We start from the raw sequence: 19093 nt of genomic DNA, 5'->3' as shown, positions 1-19093 counted from the left end.
CAACTCCCGTTATGATATTTGACAAATTAATTCGCAAAGGACACAAAAGGAAGATCCTTTACAGTGCCCACTATTGATACTGCCCTCATCCATATCTCCTCCATTTCCTGACATCTGCGCTCACCCCATCTTCCCACCACCTTCACAGGGATAGAGTTCCTTTTATCCTCACCAGCCACTCCATGAGCCTTCACATCCAACACATCATTCTCCACAACTTCCGCCACCGTTATTGAGATCCTACCACCAAACACATCTTTGCTTCCATCCCACTCTACACCTTCCACAGGGATTGCTCCCTATATGATTCCCTTGTCCATTCACCCCTCCCTACTAACCTCCCTCCTGCCACATGTCCCTGCAAGTGAGACAAATGCTACACCTGTCCACGCACTTCTTCCCTCACCTCTATTCAGACTCACAAACAGTCCTTCCAGTGAGGCAACACTTCAACTACAAGTCTGTTGGGTTTGTCTACTGCGGTGCTCCTGTTGCAGCCTCCTCTACATTGGTGAGACTCAACATAAATTGAGCAACCACTTTGTTGAGTATCTCCACTCTATCCACCAAAATCAAAATTTCCCGGTGGCCAAACATTTTAATTCCTATCCCCATTCCTATTCAGACATGTTTGTCACAGCCTCCCCTTTTATTTCACTGAGGCCACTCTCAGGTTGGAGGAGCAACATCTTATATTCCATCTAGGTAGCCTCCAACCTGATGGCATGAATATCGATTTGTCCTTCTGGTAGTTTTTTTTCTCTTTTTTTCTTTTTCCCTCCCATTCCCTCTTTTTTCATTCCTCACTTGGTCTCTTACCTCTTCTCCTCACCTGTCTATCACCTCCGCCAGTGCCCCTCCTTCCCTTTCTCTCACGGGCCACCCTCCTCCCCTATCAAATTCCTTGTCTCCAGCCCTTTTCCTTTCCCACACACCAGGCTTCAGCTATCACCTTCCAGCTTGTCTTCCTTCTTATCCCCACCCCTACCCTTTTATTCTGGTGTCTTCCCCCTTCCTTTGCAGTCCTGATGTAGGATCTCAGCCCAAAATGTCCACTGTTTATTTTATTTTCATAGATACTGCCTTAATGCTGAGTTCCTTCAGCATTTTGTGTGTGTTGCTTTGCACTTACTATAAACATTACCTCTGTTTCTCTCTCCATAACACCACCTAACCGGCTGAGGATTTCTATAATTTTCTGTTCTGACCTTGTTTTTGTATTTTTTTTTATTTCGGGGGGATTTTTATTTTGGAATTTGAAGACTATTATATGGGGACTCTCAATTATTTCCTGATTTTGACTTCCTTCTAAATGGTGCCTTCCTTATGGCAGATAATTGGACTGACATTATATTTATGAAAATTGCTCCCTTCAAAATATGTCAGTTGCCACTGCATCAATGTACATAGAATTGAAACAAATTCTCTTCAGCAGTGACACAATATTAGGTTTATTCTTGTTTATTTCAAATCCTCAGATAACATCAAAGGGGTAACAGAAGATTCTTTCAAACAAACCCATGGTTTAGTGCCATTAACTGTGTTTCACTTGCACACAGAAATAGTATTTATTCAGCCCTGCCCACACAGTGTCATTCCTCTCGTCAGTGACCAGAAATCAATATAGGAACCTTAAGAGCTAGTAGTTGTGCTGATCATGTAACCTACTCTAGAAACTGTCTAGAATTTCCCTACCGCATAGCCCTCTATTTTTCTAAGCTCCATGTACTTATCTAAGAGTCTCTTAAAAGACCCTATTGCATCCGCCTCCATCATCATCGCCGGAAGTGCATTCTACACACCCACCATTCTCTGTGTGAAAAACTTACCTCTGTCATCCACTCTGCAGCTACTTCCAAGTACCTTAAAACCATGCCCCCTTGTGTTAGCCATTTCAGCCCTGGGAAAAAGTCTCTGGCTATCCACACAATCAATGCCTCTCATCACCTTATATACCTCTATCAAGTCACTTCCGATCCTCCGCTCCAAGGAAAAAAGGCCAAGTTCACTCAACCTATTCTCATAAACTATGCCCTCCAATCCAGGCAACATCCTTGTATATCTCCTCTGCACTCTCTCTATAGTATCCACATCCTTCCTGTAGTGAGGTGACCAGAAATGAACACAGTATTCCAAGTGGGGTCTGACCAGGGTCTTGTATAACTGTAAAATTACATCACGGCTCTTGCACTTAATCCCATATGCCTCCTTAACAACACTGTCAACCTGCGAGGCAGCTTTGAGTGCCCCAAGATCTCTCTGATCCTCCACACTGCCAAGAGTCTTACCACTATTATATTCTGCTTTCAAATTTGACCTACTGAAATGAACGACTGTACGCTTCTCTGGGTCGAACTCCTACTGCCACTTCTCAGCTCAGTTCTGCATCCTATCAATGTCCTGCTGTAACCTCTGACACCCCTCCAGACTATCCACAACACCTCCATTCTTGTGTCAAAAGAAAAAAGAAGTTCCAAGTGTCAGGGGGCATGAAGTGTGTGAAGTTACCATAACTAGGCAGAAGGTTCTTGGGAAACTGAAAGGTCTGAGGTTAGGTAAGTCACCTGGACCAGATGGGGTACATCCCAGAGTTCTGAATGAGATGGCTGAAGAGATCATGGAAGCAGTTGTAATGATCTTTCAAGAATCACTAGATTCTGGAATCGTTCCAGAAGACTGGAAAATTTTATGTGTCACTCCACTCATCAAGGTAGAGAGGCAGAAGAAAGGAAACCATAGGCCAGTTAGTCTGACCTCAGTGGTTGGGAAGATATTGGAGTCGATTATTAAGGATGAGGTGTCACAGTACTTAGAGGCACATGACAAAATAGGCTATAGTCAGCATGGTTTCATCAAAGGAAAATCTTGCATGGCAAATCAGTTGGAATTCTTTCAAGATATTAACAAGCAGGATAGACAAAGGAGAATCAGTTGATGTTGTGTACTTGGATTTTCAGAAGGCCTTTCACAAGGAGCCACACATGAGGCCGCTTAACAAACTGTGAGCCTATGGTATTACAGGAAAGAGCTAGCATGGATAAAGCAGCAGCTGTTTGGAAGGTGGCAAGGAGTAGGAATAAAGGCAAGTGTTTCCAGTTGGCTGATGGTGACTAGTGGTATTTCACAGGGGTCTGTGTTGGGACCGATTCCTTGTACATTATATGTCAATGATTTGGATGATGAAATTGATGGCTTGGCTGCAAAGTTTGCAGACAATATGAAAATGGATGAAGAACCAGGTAGTTTTGAAGCAGCAGAGAAGCGACAGAAGAACTTAGACGGATTAGGAGAATGGGCAAAGAGATGGCAGATGGAAAACAGTGTCAGAAATGTGTATGGTCATGCACTTTGAAGAAACGAAAGGGCTTTTTACAAAATGGAGAGAAATACAAAAAACTGAGGCGAAAAGGGTCTTGGGAATCCTTGGGCAGGATTCCTGGCAGGGATGACAACAGAGTAAAGATGGTTGAAGTTTCTGGGAATAGTTCACAAGCGCAGGATAGATATGTCCCACAGAATGAGAAATTCTCAGATGGCAGGAGTAGGCAACCGTGGCTGACAAGGGAAATTGAGGACTGCATAAAATCTAATGAAAAGGCATATAAGGTAGCAAAAGTGTGTTGGGAAGTTCCTCCGGGATGCCTAGGCGTGATTCAAGTAGCAGCTGTACTCTCAATGGATATGACTAAATATTTTCGTTTCAACATGTTACAGCTAAAAAGCACAACTGCTTCCAAGGTCAGTACAGTCAACAAAGATATCTTAATGCCTTTAAACGAACTATCGCTGCTTAAAACCGACGGAAACAACAGTCTGTGGTCGGAATGGTCCACGGAGAAAACCTTGGAGAAAGCATGGGCAGAAATCAAGATTACAAGTGTGTTTAAGGAAACGGGGTTTTAAACTTCCTATACCGACGATCTTGCTGGCGAACGTGCAGTCATTGGTGAATGAAATCGATGACGTCAGAGCCAGGGTGCTGTATCAGAGCTGTATTAGGACTGCGTGTGTCCTTCGTTTCATGGAATCCTGGTTAACCCCTTCCGTACCGGACGCAGCAATTCACATCAACGGGTTTACTATACACCATCAGGATAGATCTATAGAGTCTCTCAAAAGCAGAGGTGGAGGAGTATGCCTCATGATCAACTCTTCTTGGCGCACAAATATATCAGTGCTGTCCCAATTCTGCTCACCAGACCTGGAATATTCAGCAGTAAAGTGCCATCCTTTTTACTTACCACGGGAATTCTCTGGGGTCATTCTGGTAGCAGTTTACATTCCACCTCAGGCCAACTTCAAGCAGGCGTTAGATGATCTGAGCAATGGGCTCAACGTGCAAAAAACAGCGCACCCTAACGCCTTCACCATCGTTTTGGGAGATTTTAACAAGGCTAGTCTGAAAAAAATCACTAAGCAATTGCCATCAACAGATCACTTGCAATACCAGAGGAAATACCACACTGGACCATAGTTACACCACCATCAAGAATGCCTACCGTGCTATTCCACGCCCTCACTTCAGGAAGTCTGATCACCTGGCTGTACTTCTGCTCCCTGAGTATAGACAGAGATTGAAGATTGTAGCGCCAGTAGTGAGGACCAAGAAGGTATGGACAAGGGAAGCCAATAATATAGCAGGATACCAAGAGGCTTTTCAGTTATATAAAGACTAGAAGGGAGGTTAAAGTTGACATTGGACCACTGGAAAATGATACTGGTGAGGTAGTAATGGGGGAGAAAGAAATGGCAGATGAACTTCAAGTCAAGTCAAGTCACTTTTTATTGTGATTTTGACCATAACTGCTGGTACAGTACACAATAAAAACGAGGCAATGTTTTTCAGGCCCATGGTGCTACATGAGACAATACAAAAACTACACTGAACTACGTAAAACAACACAAAAACTACACTGGGCTACAGACCTACCCAGGACTGCATAAAGTGCAAAAACAGTGCAGGCATTACCATAAATAATAAACAAGACAAAAGGCACAGTAGAGGGCAGTAGGTTGGTGTCAGTCCAGGCTCTGGGTATTGAGGAGTCTGATGACTTGGGGGAAGAAACTGTTACATAGTCTGGTCGTGAGAGCCCGAATGCTTCAGTGCCTTTTGCCAGATGGCAGGAGGGGTATAAGGGGTACGTAGGGTCCTTCATAATGCTGTTTGCTTTAAGGATGCAGCGCACGGTGTAAATGACTGTAATGGCGGGAAGAAAGACCCCGATGATCTTCTCAGCTGACCTCAGTGTCCGCTGCAGGGTCTTGCGATCTGAGATGGTGCAATTTCCAAACCAGGCAGTGATGCAGCTGCTCAGGATGCTCTCCATACAACCTCTGTAGAATGTGGTGAGGACGGAGGGATGGGAGATGGACTTTTCTCAGCCTTCGCAGAAAGTAGAGACGCTGTTGGGCTTTCTTTGCTACGGAGCTGGTGTTGAGGGACCAGGTGAGATTCTCCGCCAGGTGAACACCAAGAAATTTGGTGCTCTTAACGACCTCTATGGAGGAGTCATCGATGTTATAGTCATACTTTATTGATCCCAGGGGAAATTGGTTTTCGTTACAGTTGCATCATAAATAATAAATAGTAATAAAACCATAAATAGTTAAATAGTAATATGTAAATTATGCAGCAAGTCCAGGACCAGCCTATTGGCTCAGGGTGTCTGACCCTCCAAGGGAGGAGTTGTAAAGTTTGATGGCCACAGGCAGGAATGACTTCCTATGATGCTCTGTGTTGCATCTCGGTGGAATGAGTCTCTGGCTGAATGTACTCCTGTTCCCAACCAGTCCATTATGTAGTGGATGGGAGACATTGACCAAGATGGCATGCAACTTAGACAGCATCCTCTTTTCAGACACCACCGTCAGAGAGTCCAGTTCCATCCCCACAACATCACTGGCCTTACGGATGAGTTTGTTGATTCTGTTGGTGTCTGCTACCCTCATCCTGCTGCCCCAGCACACAACAGCAAACATGATAGCACTGGCCACCACAGACTCGTAGAACATCCTCAGCATTGTCCGGCAGATGTTAAAGGGTTTACTGTCAATTCGTATCCCCAGGTATTTGTAATCCTCCACCATGTCCACACTGACCCCCTGGATGGAAACAGGGGTCACCGGTACCTTAGCTCTCCTCAGGTCTACCACCAGCTCCTTAGTATTTTACACATTAAGTCACAGATAATTCTGCTCACACCATGTGTCAAAGTTTCCTACCGTAGCCCTGTACTCAGCCTCATCTCCCTTGCTGATGCATCCAACTATGGCAGAGTCATCAGAAAACTTCTGAAGGTGATAAGACTCTGTGCAGTAGTTGAAGTCCGAGGTGTAAATGGTGAAGGGAAGTTCAGTGGAGAGTGGTCGCTCCGTGTCCTCCTGAAGTCAACAACCATCTCTTTTGTTCACATTCAGAGACAGGTTGTTGGCTCTGCACCAGTTGTTAGCCGCAGCACCTCCTCTCTGTATGCTGACTCATCGCTCTTGCTGATGAGACCCACCATGGTCATGTCGTTGGCGAACTTGATGAGGTGGTTCGAGCTGTGTGTTGCAGCACAGTCCTGGTGAGTACTTTGACTACTTTGTATCAGTCTTCACTGTGAACAACTAACACTGTGCCAGAGGTCCATGAACATCCGAGAACAGGAGTGAGTGCCATTACTACGTTTGTATTACAGAGGGAAAAAGTGCAAGGCAAACTCAAAGGTCTTAAGATGATAAGTCACCTGGGTTAGATGGACTACAACCCCGAGTCCTGAGAGATTGCTGAAGGGATAACAGATGCATAGGTCATGTTCTTTCAAGAATCACTTGATTATGGCATGATCCTGGAGGGCTGGAAAATTGCAAATGCCACTCCACTCTTTAAGAAGAGAAGGCGGCAAAAGAAAGGAAATTAGAGGCCAGTTAGCCTAACCTCAGTGGTTGGGAAATTGTTGGAGTCTATTATTAAGGATGAGGTTTCAAGGTACTTGGAGACCAATGATAAAATAAGTCAAAGTCAGCATGGTTTCTGTAAAGGGAAATTTTGCCTGACAAATCCATTAAGAGTTCTTCAAGGAAGTAACAAGCAGGGTGGACAAAGGAGAAACAATGCATGTCAACAGTACAAACACGAGGAAATCTGCAGATGCTGGAATTTCAAGCACCACACATAAAAGTTGCTGGTGAACGCAGCAGGCCAGGCAGCATCTCTAGGAAGAGGTACAGTCGATGTTTCGGGCCGAGACCCTTCCTCAGGACTAACTGAAAGAAGAGCTAGTCAGAGATTTGAAAGTGGGAGGGGGAGGCCCATCCTCTGGGCTTCCCCCCTCCCCCTTTCTTTCTCCCTAGGCATCCCATCCCATGATCCTCTCATATCCCTTTTGCCAATCAACTGTTCAGCTCTTGGCTCCATCCCTCCCCCTCCCCCTTTCAAATCTCTTACTAGCTCTTCTTTCAGTTAGTCCTGACGAAGGGTCTTGGCCTGAAATGTCGACTGTAGAATGTCTTCCTAGAGATGCTGCCTGGCTTGCTGCGTTTACCAGCAACTTTGATGCGTGTTGCTTGTCAACAGTGGACTGGATTTGATAAGGTGCCACAAATGAGGCTGCTAAACAAGATAAAATCCTATGGCTTTACACGAAAAGATACTGGCATGGATAGAGGAATGGCTGACAGGCAGGAGGGAATGAGTGGGAATAAAGGGGACCTTTTCTGGTTGGCTGCTAGTGACTAGTGATGTTCCTCAGGGGTCAGTATAGGGTTGGACTTTTCACATTGTTTGTCAATGATTTAGACAATTAAATTGATGCCATTTATTTCAAAGGGAATAAAATACATATGCAAGGAGATAATGCTGAGCCTTTATAAGACACTAGTCAGGCCGCACTTGGAGTACTGTCAACAGTTTTAGGCCCCATATCTCAGAAAGGATGTGTTGTCATTGGAGAAAGTCCAGAGGAGGTTCACGAGGATGATTCCCGGAATGAAGGGGTTAACATATGTGGAGTGTTTGGCAGCTTTGAGCCTTTACTCACTGGAATTTAGAAGAAAGTGGGGGGATCTCATTGAAACTTACCAAATGTTGAAAGGCCTAGATAAGGTGGATGTGGAAAGGACGTTTCCTCTGGCGGGAGTATCCAGAACTAGGGGGCACAGCCTCAAAATTGAGGGGCAACCTTTTAGAACAGGGGTAAGAGGGCTTTTTTTTTAAGCTAAAGAGTACTGAATCTGTGGAATGCTCTGCTCCAGACGGCAGTGGAGGTCAACTCCACAGGTATATTTAAAGTGAAAGTTGATTGTTTCCTGATGGGTCAGGGAATCAAAGGATATGGCGAGAAGGCAGATGTGTGGGGTTGAGTGGGATCCGGGGTCAGCCATGATAGAATGGTGGAGCAGACTCGATGGCTGATTCTGTTCCTGCTTCGTAAGGTCTTATTGCCTAAAGGTCAATTTGCAGATTGAGTCTGTGCTGAGGAAGGCAAATACAATGTTCACCTTCATTTCAAGAGGACTAGAAAATAAAAACAATTATGTAATGGGGCCTCACTTGGAGTATTGTGAGCAGGTTTGGGATCCTTATCTTAGAAAGGCTGCACTGAAACTGGAGAGGGTTCAAAGGAGGTTCACGAAAACGATTCCAGGATTGAATGGCATGTCATATGAAGAACGACTGATGGCTCTGGGCCTGTATTCACTAGAATTCAGAAGCATGAGGAATGACCTCATTGAAACCTATTGAATGGTGAAAGACCTTGATAGAGTGGATGTGGAAAGGATGTTTCCTATGGTAGGAGTGTCTAAAACCAGAAGACACATCCTCAGAATAGAGGAGTGCCCTTTTAGAATGGAGGTGAAGATTAATTTATCCAGCCAGAGTGTGGTGAATCTGTAGAATTCTTCACCACAGGCAACCGTGGAAGCCAAGCATTTATGTATATTTAAGGCAGAGGTTGACAGATTCCTGATTGGTCAGGGCATGAAGGGATACGGGGAGAAGGCAGGAGTCTGGAGTTGAGAGGAAAATTGTTGAGCCATGATGAAATGGTGGAGCAGACTCGATGGGCCAAATAGCCTATTTCTGATCCTACATCTTATGAGCTTTTGGCCTACTAGTTTGCTAATAAAGGTATTCTATTTTCCTCACTGGTGTGAAGGGTTTCTCGAATTCTTCTTAACTTTTGGCAAATGGGCTTTCAAAGAGGTGAGTTTGAAAGTGGCTCATTGAACCTCTTGCTTTATTATTACTCACCCAGCTAAGTACCGTAGCGCCTGTTCAGCTGTATCCAAGGCTCGTCCATCCAAGTAATCGCTGAGGGCACTTCGGGACATCATTAAATAGCATTCACCTAATCCTAGAAAAGGAAAACTGCAAATTGGGTGTGTTTTTATCCTTAAAAGAGGAATGAGGATCCTATTACATTTTATCTAATAAGATAAAAGTTTGTATATTTTGCAGTGAATTTTGAAAAAAGATGACATTAATATTGGGTTGTCTGCATTTTTTCTCTTGCCTTTCAAGTTGTACTTTTCTGTGAACTCTCTCAGTGAATTAAGAAACTCCTGCCTCATTCAGAGTAACTATGAATCAGAGAAGTGTCGTTCTGAAGAGAGCACATATTTCTTCCTTCTCCCCATCCCAGCCCAAAAGCTTTCAAAGTTCAAAGTAAATTTATTATCAAAGTACATACACATCACCATAAACAACCCTGAGAATCATTTTCCTATGGACATACTCACTAAATCTATCATAGAACAATAACCATAATAAAAGCAATGAAAGACCACAAAATCTTGGATTCTCAACCAGAGTGCAGAAGACAACAAACTGTGCAAATACAAAAAGATAGAAATAATAGTAATAATAAATAAGCAAGCAATAAATAAATATCGAGAACATGAAATGAAGAGCCCTACTTTTTGTAAGCTTTTCCATTAAAGGCCATTGCTGTTTCCATGCCAGGCTGTGATGCAGCCAGTCAATATTCCACTACATATCTATAGAAGTTTGTCAAATATGTAAATATCATGCTGAATCTTCACTAACTCCTAAGAAAGTAGAGGCGCTACTGTGCTTTCTTTGTAATTACACTTACGTGCTGGGAAGTTAAAGCCATTAACTTTAACCGTACTCAGGACTAATTCTTGGTAAAGAATTTGAAAGAAGCATTCTTTTCAGCTCGAGCGCCAAAGTTTACTGTTCTGACCCAATTGAATGAATCACCAGTGCAATCTCCCCATCCTCGTACTTCCAGAGTCAGGATGTAGAGAGTCTGATTGCAGGCCTAAAACATCTTATTTTCCATTGTCATGGCTTCTGCTGGTGTGAGGAAATGTTTCCCAAAACATTCCTGAACAAGACCTCATCATTAGCTTTGTCAGCTATAGAAGCCGTTTGTCTCTAACTCAAAATTCAGAGAGTGGATGTGGGCTGCGATTTTCCATCTCCCAAAGGATTGCACATGATTTTTTTTTCGTCTTTTATGGCTAAACTGCCAGGTGGGAACTTGTCAAAAGGCTGGCTAAACATCAAATGCACAACTCTTACTGACCTTCTTGTTACATTCAGATTGGTCAGCTATAACAACCCCTTCAACAGATCTATGTTGACAGCTTCCAATTCACCCAAGCTTGTCAATATTAAGATTTGAGGCTAATCCTTTCAGAGAATTCCAATAACTTTTTTTCCACAAATGTGAAACTAAGTTGTTTGCAATTATTTAATTTATCTCATTTTTAAATAACACTCTAAAGTCAGCAATACTCTTAACCTCTGGCATCATTCCTATCACCAGGAAAGACTGAAAAATCATAATGGATCACTGAATTGTCCCGTGCTTCTCAGGCTCAATTCCCTCCAGGCGTCAACATTTACTCATTTTCAAAGATGATAAATCCCTTCATTCACTTTTTAAAAACCATATTACTCCCATGAAATATTTTGAACATGTTCATTCATATTCTTTCTATGTTGATGCTCGACCTACAACAGCCTGGATGGTACACACATACCCTTCTCCAGAGAGCCCTTCAGCTTTGCCCTTCCCCACGTCCATCCTGTGGACACATCTGCTCTGTTTTTTTTTATCCTTTCTATTATGCTGTATAGCAAAGACAATATATATTGGAGGCAACAATGGTTAGGAACATCAAACTTCTATAACGTAAATCAACTCTAGAAAGCACATAGATTTAAAATCTTTAATTTGTGATGGTTTGGATAGTTCCAGTGCTGTCTATCATCATTTGATCTTGGACTGAAGAATATGTTAGTTCCAATGTTATGCTTTAAAAAAAGTCACAATACTGGTATCAATCTGTTTAGCTTTATATGCTGGTTAGTGTCACTAGTGAATTAGTCTTTGAAATTTCAGTGAAAGTTCACTGAGAGTGGATTACAGCTCATAATAATAATTCTGCTCTGATTCAAGACTGTTTATTGTCATTCATCAATGCACGAGTGTAAAGGAGAATTAAATGATCGTTACTCCAGATATGATGCAGCATAAAAAACAAAGAGCAAAAATATAAAAACAATCCTATAAAACAGTGTACAAATAACTGTGGAGTGTGGCTGCATTGACCAATTATTATATTTGCCATAATCAAGACTAAACTGCACATATTTATCATTTGAACTTCTTGGGACATTTGTAGAACTCAAGAAACAGGTCATTCAGAACACAATTTTTAATTTCAGAACACTTATTAAAAAAGAAATTGGATAATGTGCATTCCAAGATTGTTAAGAAGAAAAATTTTTGAAAACCTACCTTTGAGGGCTGGCACATAGTTTTCCAAATTTTGAACTATCTGTTTATACTCTGTGACTGCATCAGCATACTTGCCAATGATCTGTTTGATGGCTGCTATCTTGTAAATGTTGTACACAGCATTTGGATTGAGTTCATTGGCTTTTGTGAAGGCTTTTAAAGCAGCTGTATAACCACCTCGGCTGAGATAAGCCTCTCCTAAACATTCCCAGCAATTGGCATCTTTTGGGTCTGCTCTCAAAGCTGCTTGCAAGCTTAAAATAAAAATGGATATTAATTAGCTGTAAACTTCAAAATAATACAATAAATTTCAAGACAACACCATCACTGTGCTTGTCTGCTTGAAGTGATTTCCTTCTAGCTTCAACATTTCAATCTCTCAATTGTGTAGGGAATAATTTTACTGGGTAGCTTTTATGCCAAAAATGAATATTCCACACACAAGATCTGTAGAACTATTATCAATAATGGTAATATACTGTGCATACGCAGCACTTTTCATACAATGTAGTTCAAAGTGCTTTATAATGGAATAAAATGCAAACATGGAAATAAAAAACCTAAAAAGATTAACTAAGAATATTAAAAATAAAAGATTACTTAGTAATTCAAAACACTTAGATTTAGATATTCATTCTTCCATCAAATGGTTTTAGAAGATGTCTAAATTCTAGTAGTGTGTGCAACAACTGTTTTTTTAAATGCCAAAGAGAAAAAGTATAATTTAACTACCTTAAACTCATTTCCAACCCTCCCAATAACTTCCTAATAACTGTTCAAAGCACAAAATGCCAAGCATTCAGCTGCTTTCATCTTCCACTGCTCTCATCTTCCACTGCTCATTTTCTTTTCACTAGGTGCACTGACTCAAGACCTGTGACGCTGCCTCTTCAAACCTCAAAGCCCGAAAGCCCCCCATCGTATTGACTCGAGAACTATGACACTGTCTTTTCACACTCCAAAACCACCTATTATACTGCTTTGAGATCTCTGCCTCTGAGTCTTCACACACTAAACACCCCGAACCCCCATCACACTAACTCACGATCTGTGTCTCTGCATCTTAGACCATAAGACATAGGAGCAGAATTATGTCAATCAGCCTATCGAGTCTACTCCACCATTCCATTACAGCTGATCCCAGACACCACTCAACCCCAATCACCTGCCTTCTCGCCATATCCTTTGACGCTCTGACCAGTCAGGAAACTAACTCGAACTCCTACAGATTTGTCAGGCAAGATTTCCCATTACGGAAACCATGCTGACTTTTGACTTATTTTATCGTTAGTCTCCAAGTACCCCAAAACCTCATCATTAAAAATAGACTCCAACACTTTCCCAACCGCTGAGGTTAGGCTAACTGGCCTATAATTTCCCTTCCTCTCTTCATAAAGAGTGGAGTGACATTTGAAATTTTTCAGTGCTCCGGGACCATGGCAGAATCAAGTCATTCTTGAAAGATCGTGACCAATGCATCCGTTATCTCCTCAGCAACCTCTCAGGACTCTGGGATGTAGTCCATCTGGTCCAGGTGACTTATCCACTTTAAGACCTTTAAGTTTACCTACCATTCTTTTCTTTGCACTCACTCCTGCTCCCTAACACTCACAGACCTCTGATATACTATTAGAGTCTTCCACAGTGAGGGGGGGAACGTTGACTCAGACCATGAGAGGCTTGCATCGGGCATTTTCATGCCTTACAAGGTGCAGATTGGAAGTCTGTGTGGGGCACCATTCCTCACACAGACACTAGCAATGTGTGATTAAGGACACAAACATGCTGCCACAGCTGAGGCTCGAACTAGCAACCTTCAGAGCACTAGACGAACACCTTAACCACTTGGCCACGTACCCAACACATTTCACAGCAAAGACTGCTGCAAAATACCCATTAAGTTCTTCTGCCATTTCTTTGTCCCCCGTTACTATCTCACCAGCATATTTCAGTGGTCCAATATCAACTTTCACCTCCCTTTTATACTTTATATAACTGAAAAAAAACTTGCAGTACACTGCATTATTTTATTGGCTAGTTTGCCCTCATATTTCAGCTTTTCCCTTCTTACAGCTCTTTTACTTGCCTTTTGCTAGATTTTTGAATCTTCCCAATCATCCATCTTTCCACTAACTTTTGCTACCTTGTATGCCCTTTCCTTAGATTTTAAGCAGTCCTGAACTTCCGCTGTTAACTACGATGGGCTAACCCTGCATTTGAGGACTTCTCTTTCTGTGGGACATATCTATCCTGCACCTTGTGAACTATTCCCAGAAACTTTAGCCACCTCTCCTCTGCCGTCATGCCCACCAGTATCCCCCTCCAATCCACCCGGGCAAGCTCCTCTCTCATGCCTCTGTAATTCCCTTTGTTCCATTGCGATACTGAACCATGTGACTTATGCTTCTCCCTCTCAAACTGCTGTATGAATTCAATCATGTTACAATCACCACACATCAAAGTTGCTGGTGAACGTAGCAGGCCAGGCAGCATCTGTAGGAAGAGGTGCAGTCGACGTTTCAGGCTGAGACCCTTCGTCAGGACTAACTGAAGGAAGAGTGAGTAAGGGATTTGAAAGTTGGAGGGGGAGGGGGAGATCCAAAATGATAGGAGAAGACAGGAAGGGGAGGGATAGAGCCAACAGCTGGACAGGTGATAGGCAAAAGGGGATACGAGAGGATCATGGGACAGGAGGTCCGGGAAGAAAGACAAGGAGGTGGGGGGGGACCCAGAGGATGGGCAAGAGGTATATTCAGAGGGACAGAGGGAGAAAAAGGAGAGTGAGAGAAAGAATGTGTGCATAAAAATAAGTAACAGATGGGGTACGAGGGGGAGGTGGGGCCTTAGTGGAAGTTAGAGAAGTCGATGTTCATGCCATCAGGTTGGAGGCTACCCAGACGGAATATAAGGTGTTGTTCCTCCAACCTGAGTGTGGCTTCATCTTTACGGTAGAGGAGGCCGTGGATAGACATGTCAGAATGGGAATGGGATGTGGAATTAAAATGTGTGGCCACTGGGAGATCCTGCTTTCTCTGGCGGACAGAGCGTAGATGTTCAGCAAAGCGGTCTCCCAGTCTGCGTCGGGTCTCGCCAATATATAAAAGGCCACATTCAGGGCCCCAAACAGTCCTTCCAGGTGAGGCAACACTTCACCTGTGAGTCGACTGGGGTGATATACTGCGTCCGGTGCTCCCGATGTGGCCTTTTATATATTGGCGAGACCCGACGCAGACTGGGAGACCGCTTTGTTGAACATCTACGCTCTGTCCGCCAGAGAAAGCAGGATCTCCCAGTGGCCACACATTTTAGTTCCACATCCCATTCCCATTCTGACATGTCTATCCACGGCCTCCTATACTGTAAAGATGAAGCCACACTCAGGCTGGAGGAACAACACCTTATATTCCGTCTGGGTAGCCTCCAACCTGATGGCATGAACATCGACTTCTCTAACTTCCGCTAAGGCCCCACCTCCCCCTCGTACCCCATCTGTTACTTATTTTTTTGCACACATTCTTTCTCTCACTCTCCTTTTTCTCCCTCTGTCCCTCTAATATACCTCTTGTCCATCCTCTGGGTTCCCCCCCGCCACCTTGTCTTTCTTCCCAGACCTCCTGTCCCATGATCCTCTCGTATCCCCTTTTGCCTATCACCTGTCCAGCTCTCGGCTCTATCCCTCCCCCTCCTGTCTTCTCCTATCATTTTGGATCTCCCCCTCCCCCTCCAACTTTCAAATCCCTTACTCACTCTTCCTTCAGTTAGTCCTGACGAAGGGTCTCGGCCTGAAACGTCGACTGTACCTCTTCCTACAGACGCTGCCTGGCCTGCTACGTTCACCAGCAACTTTGATGTGTGTTGCTTGAATTTCCAGCATCTGCAGAATTCCTGTTGTTTATGTTACAATCACCGCCTCCTAAGAGTTGCTTTACATTAAGCTCCCTAATAAGATCTAGATTATTACATAACACCCACTCTAAGATAACCTTTCCCCAAGTAACCTCAAGCATAAGCTGCTCTAAAATGCCATCTCATAAGTATTTAACAAATTCCCTTTCCTGCAATCCAACACCAACCTGATTTCCCCATCCCTTTACATATTGAAGTCCCCCATTACAATTGTGACATTACCCTTATTACATGCCTTTTCCAGCTCCCTTTGCAATCTCAACCCCACATCTTGGCTACTATTCAGATGCCTCTATATGATTCCCATAATGATTTTCTTTACCCTTGCAGTTTCTTAACTCCACCCACAAAGATTTAACATTTGCTGACACTATGTCATCTCTATCCAAAGATGTAATTCCATCTCTTACCAACAAAGCCACACCACTGCCTATGCCTTTCCGTCTGTCCTTTCAATAGAAAGTATAACCTTTGATGTTAACCTCCCAACTATGGCTTCCTTTCAGCCACGACTCAGTGATGCCCACAACGTCATACCAACCAATCTCTAATTGTGCCACGAATTTGTTCAGCTTATTCTAAACGCTACGTGCATTTAAATACAGCACCCTTCAGTCCTGAATTCTTCGCCCTTTTGAATTTTGCCTGTGGTATAATTTAACTCTTTGCTTTGTCTGCATTTGTACCCAATCATTGGCTTGCCCTTCCTTACATTCATGTTACAACCAATAATCTACTTGTAATCTTGCTGGCTCATCCTCAGCTCTATCAAACTGGTTCCCATCCTCCTGCCATATTAGTTTAAACCACTCCCAACAGCTCTAGTAAACATGCCTGCAAGAATATTGGTCCCCTTCGGATTCAAGTGCAACCAGTCTTCACACCCAAAGCCCCAAACCACCCCATCATTTATTTCCTTGCACCTTCTCAACTGAAACTGCTTAAATAACATCTCTTACTCTGCAATAGCTTGGGAATTCTGGTTGACTCTCAGATAATAAAGTCCTCGTCTGAGCCAAGCCCATTTTGCGGTCCCAGCACTCGACTGATCAGTCACTATTCTCAGAACTGTAAGAGCAGTTTCCTGTAGGAAAAGACAATTTGAAATGTGTTTTAATGTTTGCTTATTAATACACATTAATTAACCAGACGTTTGTCTTATTGAGCTTTAGAAAACACTTAAGGTAAATTTAGAACTTGACAAATTAAAATTTTGGCATGACACTTTGTGATTACCAATGACAGAATTTATTATTTACCTGGTTAGCAGTTAACACAAACAGTAATGAAGTAATTACAGATTGATTTGAGGTGATGTTTTAAGTGAGTTGTCCCATTTTTATATCCAACCCACTGGACATCTGTGGGCAGGACAAATTTAGTGATACTCTTGAAACAATTATAGTAAGTTACAACTCAGGCACAGTGTCCTGATAGTACACAGAACAGTGCAGGTTAAAAGATCATTTGGACCAATAGAGTGCTCCTGTAACAGTGGAATATCTACCCTGTGATGTACAGAAGAGCCACCCTATGAAATACTCTATAAGACACTTAAGCTGACACTTAATGAAACTATAATTCTCATCTCGGCTTCAATGACAAATCTTTAAATATTCTCAAAATACAAAATAAGGATACCATATCTTCAAGTTCAACACTAAGATCAACAGCTGCAGCGCCTGCTTCTTCATCACAGTTGTTGAGGTCGAAGGCTTTTTTATAGCAGCCTCGGGCTCTGCTTTTATCTTTGACTACATCTCGATAATAGTGGCCCAAATAGCAAAAGGTTTTTCCATTGTATGGGTCCAACTTAGCCGCCTGCAAAATGCAAAATAAAATCTGATGTGAACAAGTCTGTTTCTTCAATCAGAAGCGAAACTCAAAACAACTGAAATAAATACTTCACTCAGTTTACACAGACAATTGATTTTAGATTTAGAGACACAGCACAGTAACAGGCTCTTCTGGCTCATCAAGCCTGCACTGCCCAATTCCACTCGTGTGACCAATTCATCTACTAGCCCAATTACACTCGTGTGACCAATTCATCTACTAGCCCAATTACACTCGTGTGACCAATTCATCTACTAGCCCAATTACACTCGTGTGACCAATTCATCCATTAGCCCAATTCCACTCGTGTGACCAATTCATCTACTAGCCCAATTACACTCGTGTGACCAATTCATCTACTAGCCCAATTACACTCGTGTGACCAATTCATCTACTAGCCCAATTACACTCGTGTGACCAATTCATCCATTAGCCCAATTCCACTCGTGTGACCAATTCATCTACTAGCCCAATTACACTCGTGTGACCAATTCATCTACTAGCCCAATTACACCCATGTGACCAATTCATCCATTAGCCCAATTACACTCGTGTGACCAATTCATCTACTAGCCCAATTACACTCGTGTGACCAATTCATCTACTAGCCCAATTACACTCGTGTGACCAATTCATCTACTAGCCCAATTACACTCGTGTGACCAATTCATCTACTAGCCCAATTACACTCGTGTGACCAATTCATCCATTAGCCCAATTACACTCGTGTGACCAATTCATCTACTAGCCCAACTACACCCATGTGACCAATTCATCCATTAGCCCAATTACACTCGTGTGACCAATTCATCTACTAGCCCAATTACACTCGTGTGACCAATTCATCTACTAGCCCAATTACACTTGTGTGACCAATTCATCTACTAGCCCAATTACACCCATGTGACCAATTCATCTACTAGCCCAATTACTCGTATGACCAATTCATCTACTAGCCCAATTACACTCGTGTGACCAATTCATCTACTAGCCCAATTACACCCATGTGACCAATTCATCTACTAGCCTATTTCCACTCGTGTGACCAATTCATCCATTAGCCCAATTACACTCGTGTGACCAATTCATCCATTAGCCCAATTACACTCGTGTGACCAATTCATCTACTAGCCCAATTACACTCGTGTGACCAATTCATCCATTAGCCCAATTACACTCGTGTGACCAATTCATCTACTAGCCCAACTACACCCATGTGACCAATTCATCCATTAGCCCAATTACACTCGTGTGACCAATTCATCTACTAGCCCAATTACACTCGTGTGACCAATTCATCTACTAGCCCAATTACACTTGTGTGACCAATTCATCTACTAGCCCAATTACACCCATGTGACCAATTCATCTACTAGCCCAATTACTCGTATGACCAATTCATCTACTAGCCCAATTACACTCGTGTGACCAATTCATCTACTAGCCCAATTACACCCATGTGACCAATTCATCTACTAGCCTATTTCCACTCGTGTGACCAATTCATCCATTAGCCCAATTACACTCGTGTGACCAATTCATCCATTAGCCCAATTACACTCGTGTGACCAATTCATCTACTAGCCCAATTA

At 42.9% G+C, this 19093-nt stretch overlaps 1 protein-coding gene across 2 annotated transcripts in view; it reads right to left on the bottom strand.

The window, feature by feature from the left end:
- skic3 (SKI3 subunit of superkiller complex) overlaps window positions 1-19093 on the bottom strand; it is a 192866-nt gene that overhangs the window by 99079 nt on the left and 74694 nt on the right. For both annotated transcript variants that reach the window (XM_063069269.1, XM_063069268.1), the window contains exons 15-18: window positions 17307-17486; window positions 16625-16749; window positions 11760-12013; window positions 9239-9341 (exon numbers count right to left, since the gene is read on the bottom strand). In XM_063069269.1, the coding sequence (XP_062925339.1) occupies window positions 9239-9341; window positions 11760-12013; window positions 16625-16749; window positions 17307-17486 (662 nt within the window). The remainder of the gene's footprint in view (window positions 1-9238; window positions 9342-11759; window positions 12014-16624; window positions 16750-17306; window positions 17487-19093) is intronic.

This window comes from Mobula hypostoma, chromosome 16 (genome assembly GCF_963921235.1).
Source record: "Mobula hypostoma chromosome 16, sMobHyp1.1, whole genome shotgun sequence".
Classification (NCBI taxonomy): Eukaryota; Metazoa; Chordata; class Chondrichthyes; order Myliobatiformes; family Myliobatidae; genus Mobula; species Mobula hypostoma.
The sequence above is the reverse complement of the archived record's forward strand: the minus strand, read 5'-3'. Positions and strand labels throughout refer to the sequence as shown.